This window comes from Antechinus flavipes, chromosome 6, assembly GCF_016432865.1.
Source record: "Antechinus flavipes isolate AdamAnt ecotype Samford, QLD, Australia chromosome 6, AdamAnt_v2, whole genome shotgun sequence".
Lineage (NCBI taxonomy): Eukaryota > Metazoa > Chordata > Mammalia > Dasyuromorphia > Dasyuridae > Antechinus > Antechinus flavipes.
The window spans coordinates 247420942-247444581 of record NC_067403.1 but is presented as its reverse complement, the minus strand read 5'-3'; the positions used below and the strand labels follow the sequence as shown (position 1 = coordinate 247444581).

The window sequence follows — 23640 nt, the reverse complement described above, 5'->3', positions numbered from 1 at the left end:
GGGCTCCATTGAGAATGGGGACAAATACTGGGTGGGCCAAGTGTTGGAATACCACCCCAAATGAAATGGGGAGAGGGGGCCCAGTATCCACATCGCTAAGCCTGCCACGGTGCCCCTGTCAGATGGAAAATCGAGCGCAAGGGTTGATCTGGCACTTTGTTAATAAGAACAGGAAGAAGTCTTATCACTTGAGGGTTTCTTAGCACTTTAAGGTGTGGAGAATTCCCGGCCTCCCCATTTTTAAAGTTAAATGGAGCCGTTGTCTGATGGCCCGATCTCTTTCCTCTGGGGGCAGGTCAGGCTTTAACCAGGATGGGTCCTGAACCAGTGAGCTCTCAAGGCAAAGCTCTGGCAAAGGTAGGTGCTGTGTGTGTGAGGCATTCTCCTCAGCTACCCAGAGAGTACAGAGATTCCATAAATCTGCTAGGACCTTTTTCTCCCCTTAAACCTGGCAGAGGGGTAACCCCATTTTTTGCAGCAGAGGTCATGCCAGAGGGTAGCCGTAGTTCTCCCCCAGTGCCAGCAGGTGGCCCTCGACCCCACCTGACATTTGACCGGATAAGGGCGGTGGTGAGGGCCCTTAGTTGGCAGCTACCGCGGGTGCTACACCTTTCCAAAGGTGAAACCAAGATTAAACACCCTGAAAACCTGGACTGACTCCCCTGATTCGTTATGACTTGCCCTAGCTCGGGCTCTCTTCAGGTCAACTTCATTCACTTCTTCCAAAAGAGACAAGTCGAGCGGGTATCACTTAGAAGCAGCTTTGCCCCAAGCCTGGACCCGCAGAGGCCAACGGCCCCAGTGGCCACCTCCCACCAGGAAAAGGGTGGAACTGGCAAGACCAGAAAGAACACAGATTCAGGGCGGCAGATTTAGATCAGGATTTCTTTTTATTCCTTGTTGGTTTAAAATGGCTAATCAGAATAAAAAATAAAAGGGCCTCTGCCAAGAGGGAGGCAGGTCCCCCTTCCTGAAGCCAGGACCCAGCATCCCCTGCCACCCAGGAGAGTTGGGCTAAAGGTAATCCCCAAGGAAGCCAGAGAGGCTCGGACTGGGCCTGCCCCCCTCTCTCTGTTCCCAGTTTTTGGCATGTGATGAGAAATATTGCTTTTTGGACTCTTCTCTCCCGGCCTTGAATTTGCAAACTCAACTGTGAGAGTTGGGGGAGGCTGCCCGCCTCCACAGCCCCCTTGGGGTTGGTTGGGATCCAATGATATGGGAGCTGAGCTAGGCCAACTCCTTCCTACTTCGCCAGGGGGCAGGTGGCAGGGCCTTGCCCACTGAGGAAATCAAGTGCCAATGAGACTATAAAACTAACTGCATCGTCCCCAAGTCCCCCCTCCCCACCATGGAGGGGAGTGTCCTCACTTGTTCTCCTCTTCCCAAGCTCCTCAGTGGTGATGACTGGGGGAAGGGAGGGGAAAGAGAGGGGCCACAGGGAAGGGAAGGGCTGGGTTGGAAGGTCCCACACCCCAACCCTTTTCCTGATGGTCTGAGGGACGGGCGGGGGTGGGGGGAGCTCCCCTTTCTCTCCTGATGCTCACCCCTCTTCTCCCCTTTCCTCATCCCAGGGTATATATAGAATTTCTTTGATATTTATAATATATATATAATATATATATATATATATATGTACACACACACCTGGTAACGCAGAAGAGGAAAAAAATAGAATCCGTAACAATAATAAAAAAAATTATTTCTGGTTTAAAAACGATCCGGTTCCCTCCAGGGCAAGCAATTGCACAAATGTCCACTGAGTCTGGCCCAGGGGTGGGGAGGGCTCGGGGGAGGAGGCTGATTCTCAGACAGGAGTCACCGCCCTGGGCAGTGGGTGCCGACTCTCCCCCACGTCCCCTGCCTCCAGCGTTGTGGTCTGTAAAAGTTCCTCATCCTCGTGGGATCTGTGGTTTGAAAAGTGTCCATGCAGGAGAGGGGAGCCCCTTTGGGGGGAGCAGGGTAGCCACTCAGGGCCCTTTGGTGTAGGCACGGAGGCGCCAAGGGCTCACACCGAAATCTCATAGGTGGTGCCGCCCACCCCCGACACCTTCTTGACTCCTCCTCGGGTGGGGCTGCTGAGGGAGGCCTGGCCCGAGCCAGGGGAGGCCGAGCCCAAGGTCTTGGGCTGCCCGTTGGATTTACTGTAGGCAGTCTTCAGTTGCACCTCGTCTCTGGGGAAGGAAGGACAGATAGGGATCAGGCAGTGAGGAGGCCAGACCCACCTCGAGGCCACCCCCTCAAAATGGTGTCTCCCCAGCGAGCCTCGGACACGAAAAAGGCCACTCGACCTTAGCCTCCCCCAGCATTCACTCCCCCTCCTTCGTCTGGGGGGTTTCGCACATTCACTTCCCCTGGCACCCAGGGCACAGCCCTGTACTTCCTGACACCCGGCTAGATAAGGAGAAGAGGACGCTTCAGAAGCCGGTCATATGGGGCACAAAGGGCAAAGGAAGCCTACGGGTGGCGCCGATACTTACTTGGGTGCCAGTAATGGCTGCAAGGCAACTTCCTCTGTCTCAGGGACACCAGATGGGACTTTTTGGCTGCTATAAGACATGGATCGGCCTAGGTAAGGGGCAGTTGGGGCTGGCTCAGGGGACCCCAGTCCCCGGCCCCGAAGCCCTTCCGGCTTGCCAAAACGGGGGGCGGCTGGGCGGCCCAGCGGGGTCTTGCCCAAAGGCGAGCGCTTCGAATCGTCCGAAGATGAGCTGGTACGGGGGGCGTGGCCAGAACCTGGCGTCGACTGGATGCCAGAGTCTCCCAGTCCGGGCTCCTCTTCCCGGCCAGGGACAGGAGGCGACTGGCGCAGCAGCTTCTCCCGCTCCTGAAGGGAGGCCACGATGTGGCGCGACAGATTGTCGTACCGCACGGGTGAGGGCTCGCGTGGCGGAGGGCCGGTGGGCACCAGGCGGGGGTGCCTCTCAGCTTCCCGCTGCTGGGCCAGCCGGGCCGACAGGAAGGGAGAGGTATAACCCAAAGGGGGGTCTGGCTCTGGCCCTGCCTGCACCGACTCAAAATCAGGGCTGTCAGAAGGGGTGAGCAGGCTGTCATAAGAGAGGCTCCCGTTGCGCGTCTGGTTGGCCAGACTCTTATAGGAGGTGGAAGTTGTGCCCTCGGAACGAATCGACTGCAGCTGGCCCATTTCGAAGCCCGTGCCTTGGGCCGACTTGAGGCTGGAAGAACGTGAGCCGCTTGATAGTGGGTCAAAGTGAAAGCTTTTGCCAAAGGTGGGAGAGCGGAAGCTTTCGGGTTCCAGGCTGGGCTCTGACCGGTAGCTGGGGTGGCGGCTGCTCTCGGCGATCGAGGCTGGCTCCTTCAGGCTGTCTCCTCGACTCAGCTGAGGAAGGAGGCACATCAAGATCTGGCCCGCGAGCCCCCCTCCACTCGCGGGCCTGGGCTCCCACCTCCCAAAGGAAGTCAGCATCCCCGCCACCCCCCAGGCAGGGTCTCGTACCTTAGCGCTTGAGGAGTGAGGTATGGCCGCGGACGTGCTGCTGCTGCTGTAGCCGGGCCTGTACTTGTACATGGTGGGTGTGGGGGGATTGTCCTTGCTCAGAAGACTATCTGTGGGAGAAATCCACAAGCACAACGACCACACGTCACTTTTAGGGTGGTGGGGCCCGGCCCAGAATTCTCTCCTTGGAGTCTCACGAGAGGAAAGGACTTAAGGGACTTGGGCTTTTAGGACGGGCTCACCCCGTACCCTGCCTGCCCTTCTCCCTCTTCTTGAGAGCCCTGGGCCAAGGGAGAATCTGAAGCTCCTCCAGAGGTCTGAGCCCCGTTCCCATGGCATGGCAGGAGGACAGAGGGATTACGACTTCTTTACCCCACCTCCCCCATCCCGCTGTCCTTGGCCATCCCGCTCGCCCCCCGCCGTGTCCAGCAAACTCTTACCCTCTGTGGTGGCGAGGCTGAGGTGAGTCCGGAGGCCCGTGTAGCGACTGAGATCCGGCTTCGGAGGTGGCGGGGGCTCAGCATCTGCAGACTGGCTCTCTGTTACCTCCAGGCTTCCCTTGGACTAAGATTTGCAAAAAGGAAGAGATCAGACATGGAAGAACAGTCTTGGTGAAACTAAAGGATGAGGGAGAAGCAGAGGTCACAACTGATGTCTTTTTCTAAACAGATAGGACAGCTGGGATACAGAAAGGCCCTTTTGTCCCACAAGGCAACGATTCAGTACGAATTCATTCTTTCATTCATTTGTTCCCCTCTTTTCTCCTCCCATTGCCATCCCCTCGACCCTGACACATGAGCTCTCAGCTCCCTCCCCCCTTCCCGGACATCAGCTCCATCTACGGCTCCCCCCCTGCCAGTTACCCCTTCTGTGAGGAGTTTTTGGGAGTTCCTATTAGAAAGAAGTGGATCATATACCTCATAGGCACAGAGGCAATTACAAAAGTCCACTGTGATTACATGGAATTGAAGAGCTTCCACACAAACAAAACAAATGCATCGAATATAAAAAGGGAAGCAATCAACCTGGGGAAAAATGGTTTTGTGGGGCAGCTAGATGGTGCAGTGAATAGAGAACCAGCCCTGAAGTCAGGAGGACCTGAGTTCAAATTTGACCTCAGACACACAACACTTCTGGGTTGTGTGAGCCTGGCCAAGTCACTTAACCCCAATTGCCTCAGCAAAAAGAAAAAGAAATTGTTTTTTTCAAATATCTCTGATGGAATCTGATATCCAAGATGTGCAGATAACAGAAATGTGAGGCTACAATCCATTCCTCAATAGGAGTGCAAAGATGTAAATGGGAGAGCTAGGTGGAAGCACTGAATAGCGTCCTGGGGCTGGAGACAAAGCTCAGAGTTCAAATCCGGCCTCAGACGTTCCCTAGCTGGGTGATCCTCCACTTCACCCTGTTTGCCTCGGTTTCCTTATCTGCCAAATGAAAGAAAAGGCCAATCCCTCCAAACCCGAATGGAGTCAAAAAGAGTTCGGCATGACTGAAAACGACTAAACGAGAAGATGTGGACAATTCTTAGAAGAATGAATTATTAACTTCCCAGAAAGAATACTACAAATCACTTAAGAATGAGAGAATGCAAATCGAAACACTGCACTTGTCTCTCTTAGCCCGCAAACTGCAAAAGATGTCAAAAGATCCAAAGTCTCTGTTAGGAGTCAGGGAGATGGCACACTAGTGCAATGCTGGTACACTTACCAGCATTCTGAAAAACAATTAGGAATTGCACAAATAAAGTGCTAAAAATAAATATCCACATCCTTACACCCACAGAGTCTACTGCTAAGCATAAACCCCAAGGAGGTCATCATCAGAAAGAAATGCTGGGACAGCAGCACTTTGGAGTTACCAGAAGATCACTGGGTTTGAAGAAAGCACAAGTTTAGCCCCAAGTAAAAGAGAAAGAAACCTCCCCACCCCCCACCCCCCAATCCCACCTCGTTTACAGAATTTTGGGGGAGGACTTCAGGGGATTTTATTGAGCTCTTATTGGCCCTGAAGTCAGGAGGACACCCAACACTTCCTATCTGTGTGACTCTTCTGGATTTTTTTCTCCTCTTCTCCTTTTTTAAAAAATTATTTCTTACACAGTTCTCTAGAAGGAGTAAGAGGGAAGAATAGAGAGAAAGGTACATTAAAAACAAGATCATTTAAAAAATTATGTGTATCATATGTACACAAATACACATGCAGTTTTTCCCCCAAAAGAAGGCAAGACACTAGAGGGCAGGGGCTGTCTCGATGGCCTCTGTGCTGGTCCCTGGTACTTGGCGTGATAATGTGCTCACAAGAGCTTTCTCTGCCACCAACTTCTTCCCACTCCCATTCACTCCTCACAAAACTGCTCATTCTCCTGGGCTCATCATCGAATGGCCTGCTGACTCAAGTTCAAAAACTGCTGCCTGACATTCACTGGGTGCCCCCATTGGGCACCGTTTGCCAACCTTGCCCAATGCTATCCACACAGCGCTCCCCTCTCCAGCCAAAATGAATCATTTCCTATCTCAACAACACATTTTGAACTTTCTTCTTTGGCTTCCAGAACTTGACTTAAGCAATTACATTTAGAATATTACTATCAAAACAAATATTTCTAATCATTCTTTTAAAATCTTGTTCTTTTTTTCCCAATGAATTTAAATATAAAAATTCACAAAAAAAAAAAAAAAAAAAAAAAAGAATTGTCTATCTTCATTCCCTGTACCAAGGAGCTTCATGAGCTGAGAAGAGTTCTGTAAATTTCACCAGAACGAATCCATGACACACTCCACCATTAGAGGTCAAGGAAGGACGAAGAGGTAATTTTAAGACTGGCAGAATGTCACAAACTTTTCCTCATCACTGGGGGAAACCGATTCCCTCCTGACTTTACTTCCTATCCCATAGATGGGGGCTGGGGAACTCTGTTTCTGCCAAAGGTCATTTGGATATTTGTACCATCATTCTCAGGCCAAGCACAATTATCAACTCTGAAACAGGTACCCAGCTTTCAGCTCATCACCTGTGGTTGATTATGCAAATGATTTGTAGCGGTTCCCATCCTGCCCTAGACTCTCACCTTGGTTCTCTTGAGTTCCCCTTGAATACCGTTGTCCATAATTTTCACAGCAATCTGTCCATCTGTTATTTCTGGTCGAAGGAAAGGAGGCCGGATCACGATTGTTTGCTCTCGCTTTGGTCTCCCCAAGTACCTGGTAGTCAAAGGATAACGATTGGTCAACAGATCCTTTTCTGAGCCCTTATCACGTGCCAGGCATTGTAAGGGCCACCAATAACATAGGCCGAGGACTTGCACTGAGCCAACCCTCTTTATTAGACTAAGATGAGGCGGCTGAAGGCTAATCCCTAATTCAGATCACTAAATATAAATCTGATCCCTCAATAGAAAAGAAGAAAAAAAAAGATCCAGCCAATCAATCATTACTTATTAGGCACCTACTATGTGCCAGGCACTGTTCTGAGCACAAAGGTTGCAAAGATGAAAATCAAACCATCCTGGCCGCCAAGAACTTATGTTCTACCAGGGAGACTGAGCACATGCAAAACAGACTTAAAAACTGAGGAAAGGTTTCCTGTAGAGAATACAGCTTGAGTTTTACAAAAACAAGGGAGTCCAAGCAGAGGGGAGGGAGGAGGGTCTTGAGAGTCTAGGGGATGGCCACAGAAAGGGCCCAGATCCAGTACAGCGAGCCAAGCTCACTGCACAGAAAGATGGGAAGGAAGTTGTAAAGGTGGGCGGACTTGGGCTGTGAAGGGCTTACAAAGCCCAACAGAAGAGCTGTCCTGAATACAGGTGACAGAGAACCACAGGGCTATATGGAGTAAGGCTGGGATGTGGTGAGACCAACCTTCACATTAGCAAGGTCACTCTGGGACCTGTAGGATTTGAGAGGGAGGAGACTTGATGTAGACCTCAATTAGTAGGTTACGGCCATAGCCAAAATAAGCGCGAGAGGCAGAAGTCTTGGGTGACCTAATAGGGCAGCCATCTCTCCTCGTGACAGCCACCCGGCTCTCAAAAAGGGGACGCCACTACTGAATTCAGTCTCCACCTATCATACCCTGCCCTAGAGTAGAAACCCCTCGGTTTGAGCTGGAGAGGAAGGCTTTACCTAGGGGCCGAAGAGCTGCAGAGCACACGACTGACATTGTTGCAACAGCCATTGGTGAAAGGGTTTACGCCTCCCCGGAATTTACCTGTAACCTGTGAAGAGAAAAATCACTGTGAGCCAACTCAGATGATAGAGTATCAGAAAGGAGGTTTAAAAATCAGGTATGGGGCTGAGCAAGCTACCACCCAAAGGAAAAGGTCCACTGTCAATAACTCCTTATGGACAATATTATGTTAGGACAAAAAACTCAGTGTAACGAGAGATATGGAAATATGTTTAGAAGAATTGCACATGTTTAACTTGTATTGGATTGCTGCTGTCTTGGAGAGTGGGGGGAAGAGAGGGGAAAAATCTGGAAGACAAGGTTTTGCAAAGGTGAATGTCGAAACCTATCTTTGTATGTATTTGGAAAAATAAAATACTATTTAAAAAAAAAAAACTAAGTATAACAAAGTCTGAAAAACCTTGCCCCAAGTCTCTCAGCAACCCCTCCCCATAATCCTTCATACCTGTTCGTTAGTTGTGCGACCCCTGGCCACCAACACCACATGAAACCCCGTCAAGCCGGCTACAGGAATGAAGAACAAGCCAGCCACACACATCACTGCCATGCTGAGGCCTGAGAGTCAAGGGAACCATTCAAGTGACATGAGCTGACATTAGCTACTTTCAGGACTTTCCTTGTGCCATCACCCCCACCCCTCCTCTGGGCCGCTTCTCCCCCACCCTGAGCATCTGGAAGGATACGTGACGGCCGTGCAGACCCCTGAGAGCTCCTCCATGTGGTAGAGGATGTAGAGCAGGCCGAAGCCAAACACGCCCATGATGTGGGCCGTGAGGGAGAGCAAGAAGAGGAAGAAGTAGCGGTAGTTGCGTCTCCCAATGCAGTTGTTCACCCAGGGACAGTGGTGGTCAAATTCCTAGGGGCAAAGATAGAAAGGTCAAAACATTTGGCTGTGAGCCCATCAGCCTTCTCCAGTCCCAAAAGGAGGGGGCACAGCCTCGAGTTGAGCTCGTGTGGCCAGGACTTCGGGGGGCCACTTCTGAACGAGGCAGCCCTCCTTCCTCCCCGAGCTTGAGAAGTCACCTCAAGGCCACAGTGGCTCAATGTCAAGGAGCCGGTGTGACTTTCTCCCTTACAATGGCCATGCCAGCTGACCCGCTATGGGACTCAGCCAAGGGATCAGCCGCACCCTTCTGCCAAAAGGAAAAGAGGCTTGGATGAAAGCAGGTACAGGAAGGATCTGGCGGCTACTTGAAGCTTAAGGAAAATGGGAGGGGCTAGGAGGCAAGAGTCAAGGGGAAAAAGATGACAAGTGGGAAGCATCTTGTAATAGGGACCAAAGAAGTCAGGCAGGAGGGAACAAGAGGGAATTTAGCCACGGGCAGAAGGCAAGAAGAGGTTTACAAAAGATCCAAGGAGAGCGGATAGTGGAGCTTGGAATCTCCACAGGAGGGGGGGAGGGAGGGAGGGGCTGGGCTCCAGGGAGCAGGTTTCCTTCTGAGACATCACTGTCCCCTGCCTCTTGTACAGAGAGCACCCCGATTACGGCAGTGCGCCACACTGACGGGGGGAGAGGAGAGGAAACAATGACGAGAGGGGGAGAGAGGCCCAGGTTTGAATCTACTAGTTCAACGATTATGGGCAAGACACAATCTTTTTGAGCCCATCTATAAAATGAGGATAATAACTTCTGTAGCCTTTGCCTTACAGGATGGCTGTGAGGGCAAATTAAATCCTGTCTAAGAGATGATTTGCAAACCTTTAAACATTTTACATTTACTATCATGGCCTCTGATGCCGAGCTGGAACATCAAGCTGGTGTCCTCAGGCTGCGGGACAGAACCAGGAGAGCCCAAAGACTAATGGACGCTATTTGGTCTGGGTCTCTCTCCAGAGGCTAAAAGAACTCGGCTTTGCCAGCTGATGGGAAGACAGCCGCCACGGAAAAGGGCATTCTGCTGCACCCCATTCCTCAGCAAGGCCCTTACTCACCTCGACACAGTTGTCACAGACACTGCAGTGTGAGCAGCGAGGGGGGCGGTAGAAGCGGCAGGTGGCGCACCATTTCATTCGAACCTGGATCCCTTTAATCTCCACCGTTTTGTAAAGTGGGGCTCGGAAATCATCCTCCTTATCCTCGTCCTCTTCAGCTGAGATAGGAGAAAGATAGCTGAACCCCCACAAATATGGGCCCAGTGGAGGAGACCCACCGAGAGCATCCCTTCCCCAACACGCTCCTCCACGTGGCCACGCTGAGAGGTTCCCATCCTCCAAGCAGACTTTGTTCTTTCCCTTTCCAACTCGGCTCCCCCGGACCTTCTAGATGGAACCACCACCCTATCCCATGAATGAAAAGCCGGCCCATCTTTCCAGTCTTAGCTCCCAAGCCGAGTCTTTCCAGGCTTCCCTAGTCTCCAGAGAAAGAAGTGATCACTCCCGCTGCTGAATCCCTCGGATACTTTATCCTTGTCCTGCTGGTGAGACAAATAAGCCCAGCACAAGCGAGAATGCAGCGTGGGCCTCATCTGCCCTAGCAGCCTACAAGCTCCATGAGGAACAACTATTTTACAAACTGCGTCTAATCCGGCGCTGACCCTCAACCAAGAATGAAGGCATTAGGGAACAAGGCTCCCTATCTCAGCCCAAGGACTCGTTCTTTCTACCACTTATTACGAAATCAGGAGGGAGAAAGGGGTGGGGGAGGGTGTGGCAGCAGGAAGTCACCTTTGCCAACATAAAGGATCTCCAGATTTATAGTGCCTTATGCCACACACAAAGGTCACCGATAACAAACTGGGAATACCTGTCCCTCAAAACCCTAGTCTTGTCACTGCTTCTAGTGCATAAATAAATCCCCTCATCGCCAAACCCCTAAGACCTAGGGGTAACTAAATTTGCTCCTCAGAGAAGTGCCCAAAGAGAAGAGGGAGGTCTTACCTCGGGGAAAAATGCCTGGGTCCATGAAGGTGGCCATGCTGAAGTTGGCCAGCACAAAGAGGAAGATGACAGCATTATAGATGGGCACTGCAGGTGACACATTCAGGCTCAACCTTGGGCACCTGGGCAGAGAAGAGGAAAAAGGGAGAAGGAGCCCCTGTGAGTGCCAGATCTCCCTTAGCAGCCTGATCCATAGCCCACGTTCTGAGGAGTACGACAAAGCTTTCCCTGGGAGAAAGCCATCCCTTTGCCAACCAGTCTCCAATGCAGAGTGAATGAGGTTGAGGGCTCTCCTTGCCATTACTCCAGGAGGGGAACCAACAGAGAGGGAACTGTCTTTGGCTCGGCTCCCGGAACCACGCTACGTCTGGTTGGAGGCTTCCCTTTCCTTTCCTTTCTCGAATCCCCACTGCTATTTCCCAACCTCTAGACCAGCGGGTCTGATTCCCCGGTGTCCAAGAATCCTCCATGGTGACCCTTTCCCACATGGGCTTGCTTGTTCTCTGCCCACTAAGGAAAGTGACCACAGAAACACCAGAGGATGATTCCTCTGGGGGACGCCTGCCTCCCTCCTATCCAAGCAGGAGAAACTGTGGCACTGACACCGACCACATCCCTTTCCAGCCTCTGAATCCCAGGCATGTCCTCCTGCCTCACACACGGGCTCATAGCAATTGACGCTGGCTGCGCCTGCTTCTCCTGCCTTGCCCCCACTCCCAGGTGACTCTGGGTCCCGATGGCTAATGTTTCCCACTCAACTCTCAGGGGCGCAGAGTTTCTTCAAGGACTGAACTGAATTTTATTCAAGAGAAGGTTGACAAAACAGCAAGGAGTTGTCTCCTCTCCCCCAAGACTCTTCAGGCCTAAAAATGAATCAGAGCAAATGAGGCTCAGACTAAAAGAACCCTAATTGAATAATGACAGGGACAGGGAAACTAGAAAAGCCTAGCCAGCCAACTCACAAGAGCATGAAAACAATTTGCCAAAAGGGAACAGCCTCACTTGTGCCAGAGATGGGGAACATGGCTCAGCTCTTTCCATGAGGAAGTCCTCCCCAAGTCTTGCCTTTGTCTAGAGCCTTCAGGAAGGTGAGAGCTTGGGAAGGCCCGAACCACCAGGAGCCGAGACCGAGAACTAGGGGTTCTGAGACAGCTGGGGGTGCGGCGGCTGGAGGGCTGGTTCTGGACTCAGGAACACGGCAGGTGAAATTCAGCCTCAGACACTGAACAAGTCCCTCAACTGTTCTTTGTCTTAGTTTTTTCAACTGTAAAATGGGGATAATCAAAATACCCACTGCACAGGGGTGTTGTGAGGATCAAATGAGATCCCTGCAAAAGTATTAACATGACGGGTAAAGATAAAGCACTAAAAATGTTCACTCCCTTCCTCCATCTTCCATTTGGCCCATCTCATTTTACAGAGAACCTTAGTGACCTCCCCTTGGTCACAAAGGTATAAGCATCACAGAGAGATCTGAACCTCGCTCCGACTTCTACGCTGAACGGGATGTCCCTCCTGAGAGAAGGAACTCTCTGCTTGCCGAGCTCAAGAGGCCGTGGAAGACGGCGGCATAATACACTAATCTACTTTGTGGCGAGAAGCTTAATCCCCCAACTAGGGCAGCACGTGTCCTTGTCCCCTTTTCCTAGCCTGGTCTGAAGTAAGGAACGAAGGCGCTGAGAGAACAAGGTGCCAGATGGCCCCGATGGCTTAATCCAGAGGGGCCGAGGATTCCATCAACCAACAGAAGGGAAAGCTTCTCAGAGGGCAAGAGACCCCCAAAGAAGTCATCCCACCCCCCAGGAAAGCTTTCGGGGAAGACCTGAGGAAACAAAGCCCTGACGACAGCCAAGAACAGGGCTGGCCGGGGCCCTGGAAGTACGGGAGGACATACTCTGACTTGCCCTCAGAAAGCCCCAAGGGTCTCCCCTGCTGATCTCCTCAGGGGTCAAGCGGGCTCAAGTCCAGTCCTCTCTACTCCCACCAGAAAAGTACCTCACACTAAATTAAGGACAAAGGGATCCTCTGCCCTGAGGGTCTGGGCTGACAGAAGCAAAAATTCAGATGGGAAGGGATGGGAAACTTGTGGAGGAGGGTCCCCTATCCAACTCCACCCTAAGGATTGTTGTCCTTCATCTTGCAGGGGAAAGGATGAGGGAAACCAGTCCGCCAAGATTGGAACCTCCCCTCAAAAGTCCCCCCTCTTCTGTTTCTGGGGGGGAAAGAGGGTGACATACTTGACCCTCATGCTGCCTATTCCTGTAATCTCTTCCTAAGGAAGAAAACTGAAAAAGGAAGGAGGGTAACACTAATCAATCCCTGTGGATACCATAGGAGATAACTATGTTCTTTGTTTTGTTTTAGGGGAAAGGAGGATTAAATCATTTCTCGGGAGGGAACAGAGACCATTCTGCTTTTCTTAAATTTCTGATAAAAGAAACAAGAGTTTCCCTCATCCCTCAGGAGGCCTGAGGTTCCTGGGGAGTTATTAAATAAGAGGATATGCCAATTTTCCTGATCCCTTTTATCACTGGGTTGCCTTATTTTTAAACCAAATTCTCTCATCCAGTTCACAGATCTTTTAGGTACCCTTCTCCAGATGACAGACTTTATTCCCCTCAGAATATCTTCAAATATAAACCTGTTCCAGCCAAGGTGTATGGAGTTAAATCCTAATCTGGCACCAAGAGAAACTATCCCCTACAGAAAGAAGCCCTCCAGAGCACCAATGTCAGTAAGCAAAGCCCGGATTCCGGCTCCCAGACTGCCAAGGCACCTTCTACTTCCAGCCTGCGTCCCTGCTATCACAATGCCCTACCAAGGAGGGGCGTGCACGAGCCAGGTTTGCTCCTTCCTGGCCTGGGGAGGAGCCGTGTTGCTATGGTACCCAGCAGGCCCGGGGTGACCACCCCAAGCAGCCTGTCTGAATTTGCTCCCTTTGAGAGGGGAGATGAGACACGGGCTGAGAACAGGCGTTGTTAGGGCTCGTCCTCTGCCCATGGCAATAATCACAGAGCTCCTGAGGTTTGGGGAGCGGCCTTAGCCCAGAAGGCTGGCTGACTCACGACAGGACTCCTCGACCTACACCAGCCCAGGAAAAACAGGTTTCTCTGCCCACTCTGTCAAGCAAGACCAAATGGAATGAGGGGAGGACGGGTTCTACTGCCCACTTGGCCAAAGTCTTCTCTCTCCAGGAGAGCCAAAACAAGGAATGGACAGCAAAGAACTGGGATTCTGGGGGATGGGGAGGAGTGGGCTGCTCACGGCCTCACTATGTGGCCATGGGGAATTCAGGCACCGATCTCTCCCAAGCTTCTGTGTTCCCTCGGCTGTCCAATCCAGTGTAAGAATGCACAAGGGCACATGTCCAATGATCTTGGAATGCTTCTTAAAAAACACCTGGCCCCACACTGAACACCCATTGCTTAAAAGGAACAAGGAAACGTTGTTACCCACCATCATCATCATCAATTATCATTCCAGTCCCTCTATATGCCATTCCACTTTTCCTGTCTGAGGTTCAAAGGAAGAAAAGCTCCTCCAGGCAGGAAACAGGTGGGCACCGAGGCACATGCCACCAATGCCTGGCATAGTGGAAGCATCTGACTGACAGTGTCATGACGGATGCAGCTCTGGGGCGCTGAGGCTCCAAGCCCTCTTCTGTGGGGTGCCGTGGGAGCTGTGGGAGATGAGAGAGCCAAAGAGCAGCAGCCGAACCCTGACCGGCCGGACTTCCCAAATATCTCCAGCTGCCAGGGCTGGGCGGTGACCAGAAGAAGAAATGTGCCAAAGGACCAGCCGGTCTGGACTTCCAGGCCACAGAGTCCCTGAGCATCCCCTTGAGGGATGATGACTGCAAACATACTTTTGTCCCCCACTCAATTTTACAAATGAAGATAGTGACGAGCCGAGTGAGTTAGAAATAGGCTTTTCAGACCTGGAAGGGAGCGTGGAAGTTGGCCAGCCTCCCTCCTTCCCTTTTAGATGACCGAGGTCCAGAGAGGACAAGTGACTTGCCCAGAATTGGGGCAGAACTGAGCCAGGAAGCTCCCCAGAGGCCCAGACTTCTGACCCTGACTCTTTCTACTACTACACTGTCTCTTTGTTCAGAAATATTCGAATTTATTAATTCCAATTTATTAGAATGGCTTGGGGGCAACTACTGGCACAGTGGCAAGAGTCAGGAGGACCTGAGTTCAAATCCAGCCTCAGACACCTGGACAGGAAGGAGAGAAGGGAGAAAGGAAAGGAAAGAGGAAGGAAGAAGCCAAAAGAAATCAGGCCTCTTGTCATAAAAAATCATAAGAGAAGTCTATTCTTCCACCAGGCAGGTTGGTTCCTTTTGGTAAAATGGCAAAAACACACAAGCACAAATTCCTAATACAACCCTTTAGCTTCAGAATGTGGGAAAACAAGGCACAGACTGAAGAATACCTCCAAGTTCCCAGTGGGATGAAAGGGCTTCTGCACATCCCCCAGCCAACACCCCATCTTTTTACTCGTGAGACAGACTGGTGCTTCATGAATACAGCCTCTCCTTGCTTGATGAAACAAATGAGAGGGAAAATTATTTCTAATTAGTTGAAACCCACAGGCTTCTGTAGCTTCTCCCTCTCACTCCCAGCCTCCTAGATCCCACAAGTGGGTCTTACACAGCAGCATACTGAGACTGGAGATTGGGGGAGAAGCGAAAAGCAAGGATGACTAAGGCTAAGATAAAACTAAGGAAAGAGCTGGTTTACTTTCAGCTGTGACCTCCTTCCTGCTTTTCAAACCATGAAATGTTCGATTTGGGTCTCAGAAAGAACTTGAGAGGAATTTGGGGGGGAGGGGGGAGGGATAGGAACTTGTGGGGAGCAGTTGTTCTAGAATGCTGATGGCTCAGTTCATTATCTAGTATCTGTGGGAGAAATGACAGAAGACCAAAAGATGAGAGCTCCTAACGGATAAGGACATGGCTCACGAGGGGCAGAAAACCAGGAGGGCTGCCTCTCTTAAAATGTAGAGAGAGGAGGCCCAAACAATTTAGAAACTAGCTCTGGGGAGGGAGCCTTTCGTTGCGAGTTAAGGCAATCTCACCTCTCAAAACTCCCCCTAAGACTAATAGGGTCTCCAGAGTTAACTACTATTATTTTCCAAAGCTCATCCTCTTTCCTGGCCTGAGGCTGAAGGGACCGTGGCCCACTAAGAATCCCAAAAGCACTGGCACTAAGGAGAACGTTTTAAAGCATGTAGGAAAAGTAGGTTACACAGTTTCAGCCATCAGTTGAGGAAACACCTATTTCAGAACATTTCTGTTCTGGGTAAACTGGTGTAACCAGGCAAACGTTTCACTGGTCCCTGATGAGCAAGTCAGGAAATAGGAGAGACGGTGCCTCCTGCTCAGTCCAGCTCAGCAACTGTCTAAATCAAAAGAATCCCCATTAACCTACCCTAAATTGCCTAGATTTTTTTTAATATGGGTATGGGTTTATGTATAAACCCACACACATCTTGCCCTTTGTTTAGCTTCTAGGTATATTCAAGGATACCATGAGAGATCTAAGAATATATTCCTAGTCCAAGACCAACTGTTACTGCTACTGCTAGAATTCAAGAGTTCCATAGTAAGATCCTTTGGGTCAACTGCTGGCTCTACCTGCTGGATGAAGCAGCAGAAATAAAAACTCAATCTTTCACTGTGAGCCCAGCCCTCTTTGCTGATGCCCAATGCATGAAGGACAATTTATGCAGGAAAAAACAGTTCCTAGGGAAAGTAAAGGATAAGCAGGATACAGGACCCACTATTCTTCAGAGAAGAGCGGCTCCTCCCTGGGATCCATGGAGTTCTCCTCTCCCCTGTGATGGGGCTTAAATGGCCTGGCCATCATTAGATTCTCCCACTTTTCAGACAGACCCGCTACAAGAGAATAGGACTTCAGCTGGCTAGCTCCACAAGACAGATGCTGATCATCACTTCATTGATTTTGTTCAAGCAGATTTCAAAATTCTCATCAAACTTATAACCTAACTCATGTTTTTATAGCATTTCAAAGTTTATCAAAAAGAGAGAAAGAGAAGAGAAAAGAGAAGAGAGAAGAGAAGAGAGAAGAGAGAAGAGAAGAGAGAAGAAAGAAGAGAGAAGAGAGAAAGAGAAGAGAGAAGAGAAGAGAAGAGAAGAGGCAGCATGGGGTAGTGAAGACTCCAGATTAGAATTCTCTCAAGAGCCTCGGGCGGCGGAGGCTTATCTTAGTTGAGTTTCATCTGCCTGGGTGGAGCTCATTCTCACACCCACAAAATCTCAGATCCTTGACACTGACTAAGGCTCAGGTCCACCCTCAGAGAGGCGGCCCTGGAAGGGCCTCACCTCCTGGTCTGAGACCCAGCGAGAACTGGAGGTGGGAACTGAACTCAGATCACCTAAGGAAATCCAGACCTCTCTAGCCCCTAGAGAAAGGCTTCTCTTTTCCACTTTTAGGGCTTCCTCCCTTTCCTAACTCAGAGGCAGTTTCTTTACTGGTATCTTTTACCCTACCAAACAAAAACGAGTCCCTCCCATTTTCTAGCTCTTTATCTAATCCATGATATTGCTTATTTTTTTCCCCAGGAGCAACTTAATGTAGATAACAGAGTTCTGATGTTGTGTTCATCTGCTTTCAGCCACAAATAAATTACCATGGCAAAAAAGTTCTCAAGACTTGGGTATTCTAAAAAAATCATCATTCGGAGCCATCTAACAGACCCAAATGGCTTTAGCCTCTGATGTCTGGCCTAGTTAGACTTTATGACAAAATCCTCACCCCCCCCCCCCAAAAAAAAAAAAAAAAAACTTTCAGTGGGTGCCGGGTGATGGTCGGGTAGCATACAAGAGACAAGGAAGGGAATCGATGGATGAAGGGCAACTTCCTGTTATCTCCTGGATTTCTGTCCAGTAACAAAGGGAGAACCCCAACTCTGACTTTCAGAAGCAAGGGAGACAAGACATTCAAGTGCCCAGCTTCCCATCATTTCTTCTCACTCCAACATGAACTTGAAAAGCTTCCTATATGCCCCTATATCAGAGATGTTCTAATGGAGGCTTCTTCTCCAAGACAGAACACTTGGTTGCTGGGCTCCGGCACGCTCTCGGACTTCTCCAGCCTAAGGACTAACCATCAGTGGCAGGTGAAGACATTTAGCAAAAGCCACGATTGTCGCTGCAGCACAACATCAATCAATTCAAAAACTCCTGACCTCTCCCAGTCTACCAGTCTGAGGATTCGGGACACCTGGCCAGAATCCTTCCAGCTGTAGCGTCGGGAGAACTTCAAGCTTCCTGGTTCCCTCAAACAGCGCTATTCACAACTGATTGCTTAAGTCTCTTCAGATCTCTCTGACAGCTTCTTCCCACGCCCTTGCCCTTCCTGGATTATCTAATGATGGGGCTCTGTGGCATAATGGGAAGCCATCTAGGATTCCATGGAATGGGAAACTGGTTTATAAAGCACCAGAGAGTCCGACAAAACGAAATCTGCCAATTCTGATCCCATCTACTCCTCCTTTTGTGACTATCTCCCTGGGTACCCAAAAGCCCCCCTCCCTGCCAGTCCACCGCGCCCCTCCCCAGTCACACCCACAGGGAACGCCTATCCCTTGCTTCCCTCGGAGGACACCCTAGGGTCAAACTCACGTAAAGGCAAAGAAGAGTGTGGTGGCTCCCACTAGGAAGATGGCGGCTGCCGAGACGGGCACATACTTGCTGGGTTTGAATCTCTTTGCGGACTCTGCGGGCATGGTGGAGCTCTGCTGGAAGATCTGCCTTGCCGCATAGCCCAGGCCCACACAGTGGCAGAACGGGCAAGAAAATGGGAGGCGGGTCAGTGGGGATGGGGGGAAGGAGAGCCCAGAAGGAAACCTAGGGCTGGAGTGTAAAACCGTGGCCCTTCCCCCTCCCAAAGAAAAGCAAAGGTCAGAGGATTGCAAATGAAACAAAAAGGCTGGGAGGGGGAAAGGAGAACTGAGCGGCTGAAAAGCCCCCTCCCCGAGATGAGGCAGGAGAGGGGATTAAGCAGCACCGCGTGGACAGTTTAAAAGGGGAAAAGGAGCCGTGGACTGTATGCATGCAAATGGCTGCTGGCCGAGAACTTGGGCAGGTGGCAGGACCCGGCCCGAGCTCATGGGGGGATGGGGGGATACGGGCCTTTGAGGGGAAAGGGCAGGAAAGAATGGCACCCAGGGCAATGGAGGAGAGCTGCTGACGGGACTCCTCTAAGAGGCACCGATGCCCCTCCGACTGACACTGAGTCTGCCTTGCTTCCAAAAGTACGGGATGGGCCTACACACTAGGTCTTGCTCAAATTTAATCCAAATCAGAAACTTCAGGTGGGTCCCCCTTCCAGCTTCAAACAGAGTCTGTTTCCATGGCAATCTCTGCCCCTTTCCAGTAGTCTTCTCGGTGCCACATCCCCCACACCTCAATTTCACCAGGACCGGCTGCCTGGCAATGGTGGTTTAATTTTATTTATTTCCCTCTTGGCGGCTAAAGCTGAGCAACAGCTGCTGCAAGGTTGAGCTGTAAATCCTTCCTTTGAAGGGGGTGGGGAGAAGGGAACGGGAGGGAGAGCCTGTCTATCCTGGGTCTCTTTCTTTTATTCCAAAGCCCGTCAAGGGCCACCGTTTCTGTAGACTTCATGTAAATCAAAGAGGAAATCTGAAATCCCAGAAGCCATGCTCTCTACTTGGTCAAAGGCAGATAAAGGCGTTGGGTCCACTTGACTATGTTTTGGCAGATAATGGCCGATGAAAAAGCTTCAGAGGTTCTTCTGTGTCAGGGTCTCCTAAACTCTGCTGGGCTCTCTCCTCTTCACCCTCTGGCTCTTGGGGAAGCTCAGCTGGGTCACTGGGAGTCACCTAGAGAAAACAAATAGATTCAGCCACAAAGCTTTCCAAAAACATGAGGAAAACACTCTAACCCAGGGGTCCTCAAACTACGGCCCTCGGGCCAGATGCGGCAGCTGAAGACGATTATTCCCCCTCACCCAGGGCTATGAAGTTTCTTTATTTAAAGACCCACAAAACAAAGTTTTTGTTTTTACTATAGGCCAGCCCTCCAACAGTCTGAGGGACAGTGAACTGGCTCCCTATTTAAAAAGTTTGAGGACCCCTGCTCTAACCCAACAGGCTGCCTTCTCAGGGAGTATTTCTTCTACAGAGACCCCTCCTCTTCCACACTTCACTCAGATCCAAACAGAGAGATCAGAGACTTTGCCTTTTCAAATCCATAACCTCAATCCTAATGGGAAGGTAAAGGGCTTGTGCCCCAGCTCACTGAGCAGAATCATTGAACCCTAGAGCGGGACTGACAAGTCCAACCAGACACAAATGGGTAGCTACAAACTTCATGTATGTAAAACCGAAACTCATACAAGAGCCATTAGACCCTTTAAGCCAAGAGTGTATTGCTATTATTATTACCACTACAACCAAGGAAGAAAATAATATCCAAATCAAAATAAGGTACTAACCCCCTCTCCTTCTATCTTATAATTTTTTTTTTTAAACCCCTCTCTAAAGAGATAGTGGCTGGGTAATTATCTTAGATAAATCAGAGAATTCTTATGAAAGAAACCAGAGCTTTGCACTTAAAAATAACTGGTAAAGAACTGAACGTATTTTGAACTCTATTTTAATGTAAACTAACAATCCTAAAAACAAATTTCAACAGTTCTTTCTTAAAACGGCCCATTAAGAAGTAAACTCAGCTCCACCTACTTAATTGTGATTAACAGTAACAATTATTACTGTTTATGACAGCAGCAATGTAACACTAGCCTCTGGATTTTATAGAATGTTTTTCATCTGGTGATCTCAAAGCACTTTACTCTTATTATGTGATGACACACTGCCTGCCTCCCTACTAAGTCAAAGTTAAGCCTAGAGATGTGCTTAAGGCCATTCAATGAGTCACTGAATCAGAACTTGGGAGTACTCGCAGCTCCCCTTAACCTCCCACAAATACATATTCTTCTACAACCAACACTAGGCCAGATAGGGCAAAACAATTCTGGAATAACCATTGCTCACCACAGGAATCGCCAATTGACCACAAGTCAAGAATCTGACTTTTTTCCAGGTCCTCCATGGATAGAAAAGTTCTGATTTCCCTCCCATCTGCTGAGTTCCTCCATTACCCTCCCAGATCCAGAGATAACGGCAATAATGGGGACACCAGGACAAAAAACTTGAAACACTTCCTCTCCCACCTCTGCAGCTGGAAGCCCTCAGGGGTCAGCTCCTCCCTTCTAGATTTACTACCTAAACTAGTAGTTTGTTTGTTTGTTTTTAAACGACAAGAAAAGGTTTCTTTGTTTTGCTTTCCATTCAAGCAGGCTTTTAAAAAAGTAAGCCACAATTAAAACATACCCACAGTTCAAGGAGATAATCTAGAAAACATGATTTCCAAGTGAATGAATTGAATTGAATTGAAAATCTTCAGCTTACTCAGATGCAGGGACATAGAACAGAGAATGGGGGAGGAACTTATGATTTTACTGATATAGGGGATTAGAAGAAAACCGAGGCTACCGATTCCGGTTGGGACTTTCTTGGCAATTCAGTGTCTTAAAGGCTTGCCCCCACCACCGAGGGGTTAAGTGACTTGCCCAGAGTCGAAATGAGTATGTGTCAGGCAGGATTTGAATCCAGATCTCAGACTTCCAGGCCAGCTTTCATTCTACTCTCACAAGCAAGGATCTAACTATCCTTACTCATCTATTTATCCCTCAGCTTTAGGGAAAACAGCAGAAAGATCGACTGGCTCGGGACTGAGAATTAAAGGCCTCAATTTGGGGAGGGAACCGGTGAATACCAATTCCCAAAGCATCCAGCTCTTTTCCCAACAGTGAACTCACACCACCTGGAATTTAGGAATGGGGACCAAGGGAGTCAGCTACTAGATAAAGAACTGCAATTCTTCATCACACAGGAAACTGCACAGAAACTCCAGAGATTAGAGGAGATGAAATCCAAGTATAACTGTGTGTCAGCTAGTCTAGAATACGATATTATTTCATACTGTGCTTTGGGAAATGACTGTGAATGTGGGCTCAATACTATAGACAGATAGCGTTGGAAAAGGAGCTAAGATACTGGAAGCACAGTGCAGACAAACACAAACTGAGCATTACACCAGATGCTTGAGGGATTTACACAAAAGGAAGCAGAATAAAATCCAGGAAGGAGCAAAGGTGGAGAAGCTGCTCCCGGTCCCATCAGAAAGAAGTGTGGTTTCCGACAGGGCTGAATGAAAGGGTCTTTCCATGGCAAGAGATCAATCCTGGTCAACAGGGGAGGTTCTTGCAAGAATGGATCCGACACCGAGATACCAGCACAAATACAAATACAATTTCTAAGAAAGTGGCTACAGTGCTATAGGGGAGGGGAGGTTTAAAAGCTATACCCGAGATATCGGTAGAGCAGGAATGGCAAATGACCAGCACACAGGGACAGGGGCCGAGGCTACGAGGAACACTCCTAATCAAGAAGCGGGGTAACAGGAGAGGCGGCGCGGCCGGAATGCCCGGCCCAGGCACTTATTCCCCGGGTGATCCGGGTCACTCTCCAAGACACAACAGCTGGAGGAGAAAGCACTCACCAACCTGGGGAAGAGCCGGACAGAACCGTGTCCACCCCTAGACCCAGAACCCCCCAGAGCTCCCTGAGGCGGCCAGGCGGCGCCGGTTCCTCTCCCTGAATTCAAGTCTGGCCTCAGACCCCGGCCGGCTGAGTGACCTTGGCCCAGTCCCTTCATCCTGCCTGCCTCGGTTTCCTCATCTGCCCAAAAAGCTGGATGAAGTCTGCCGAGGGTCCCACTGTAGAGCAGGCGGCCGAGGCGGGGAGCAGTGGAGCGACCCCGGCTAAGGGCACACGGAGTGCTCGCTAAGCCCAAGGGAGCCCGGCTGACCACAGCAGGAGAAGGCGGTCCCACACTCGGACAGGACGACTCGGGAACATCGGGGGGCTCCGGGAAGAGACCCATCGGGGGAGGGCCAAGCTGCCCGGGGCACGGCACCTCGAATCGGGGGGCAGAGGGTACCTTTGCCTGGGAAAGACCCGGATGAGAGGGTGCCCCTCGTCCCGGAGCGCAGGGTCCTTCCGAGGGGGTTCGCCCGGCTAGAATTAGTTTCGGAGCCAGATTGTGTAACCTCAGCGACTCAGTTTCCCCATCGGCAAAATGGGGCAGCGCTCCCGGCACTGCGGGAGCCCCCGGCCTGGGGAGTCGCTGGACAGTGGGAGTATTGGGGGGCCGAGCCCCGGATTCGCCGTGCTCCCGAAGGCCGGGGGGAAGGGAGATAAGACGCCGGACGGCAGCCACGGGGCCCCAACCCTTGGGGGCCGGGCCCGGCGCGGCGGCCGCACGTCCGTCGCTCACCAGCCACTTCGGGCCGGCCGAGGCGAGGTGGGCCGGGGGTGAGGTCCCCGGGCAATCCCGGCCCCGGCTCCCCCTTCCCTGGAGGTCACCCACCCTCCCTCCCGGCACTTCCGGTTCCGCAGGGGCCGGTGTCCCCGGTACTCACCCCGTGCGCCGTGCCCGCCGCCGCCGCCCCTCGGCCGTGCCGCCTGCCAGCCGTCAGCCAGCCAGTCCGTACGTCCGTCCGTCCGTCCGCCTGGGTTGTGAGAGGCAGCGCGCGGCCCCCGCACGCTCCACGCCCGCCCCGCTCCGCGCGGCCCCCGCTCCCCGCGCGCTCCCGAGCCCGGCGACGCTCCTTCTCGGCAGCAGGCGCGCGGCCGTTGGCCCTCAGAGGCCGGTCTCGAGCTATCTCGCGTTCCCATTGGCTGCCCGAGCCCCGGCGCGCGCCGGGTCTCGCGCGGGGCACGTTTCGCCCATTCATGCGGCTCGCACCGCCCGCCTGCCCGCCCACTTTCCCATTCACTGACCGCCCTCCTCTCGCCCCCGCCCACCTCCTTCTCAGGCGCGCGCGCGTACGCAAGATCCTCGCCGCTTCCTCCCACCCCACTCCCAGTGGCCGCGGATCGCTCGTTCCTGATTGGCTGTCAGGGAGCAGCGCCGTACGCGCACGAGACGCCGAAGCGGCGCGCGCATGACCATGGGGTATAGCACGATTGGGTAGAAGCTGAGCATACTGCGCAGGTGTACGGAA

General features: G+C 51.2%; 1 protein-coding gene across 1 annotated transcript; it reads right to left on the bottom strand.

Moving 5' to 3' along the window:
* Positions 1-871: 871 nt before the first annotated feature.
* Positions 872-23169, bottom strand: ZDHHC5 (zinc finger DHHC-type palmitoyltransferase 5). The gene is made up of 12 exons (XM_051966225.1): positions 23056-23169; positions 18171-19390; positions 10523-10644; positions 9578-9735; positions 8329-8501; positions 8091-8193; positions 7582-7673; positions 6528-6660; positions 3895-4018; positions 3455-3564; positions 2478-3337; positions 872-2171 (listed from the first exon to the last, which is right to left on the bottom strand). The coding sequence occupies exons 2-12, from the start codon at positions 18272-18274 to the stop codon at positions 2006-2008; spliced, it is 2145 nt and encodes a 714-aa protein (XP_051822185.1). The 5' UTR covers positions 18275-19390; positions 23056-23169; the 3' UTR covers positions 872-2005.
* Positions 23170-23640: the final 471 nt, after the last annotated feature.

Bases quoted from the DNA above. Each gene is read 5' to 3' on its own strand.
- ZDHHC5 (XM_051966225.1), bottom strand. From the start codon at position 18,274: ATGCCCGCAGAGTCCGCAAAGAGATTCAAACCCAGCAAGTATGTGCCC. The intron at 9,736-10,522 runs GTAAGACCTCCC...CTCCTATCTCAG, and splicing joins CCCAGGCATTTTTCCCCGAG to CTGAAGAGGACGAGGATAAG. The intron at 8,502-9,577 runs GTGAGTAAGGGC...CTTTGCCCCTAG, and splicing joins TCTGTGACAACTGTGTCGAG to GAATTTGACCACCACTGTCC.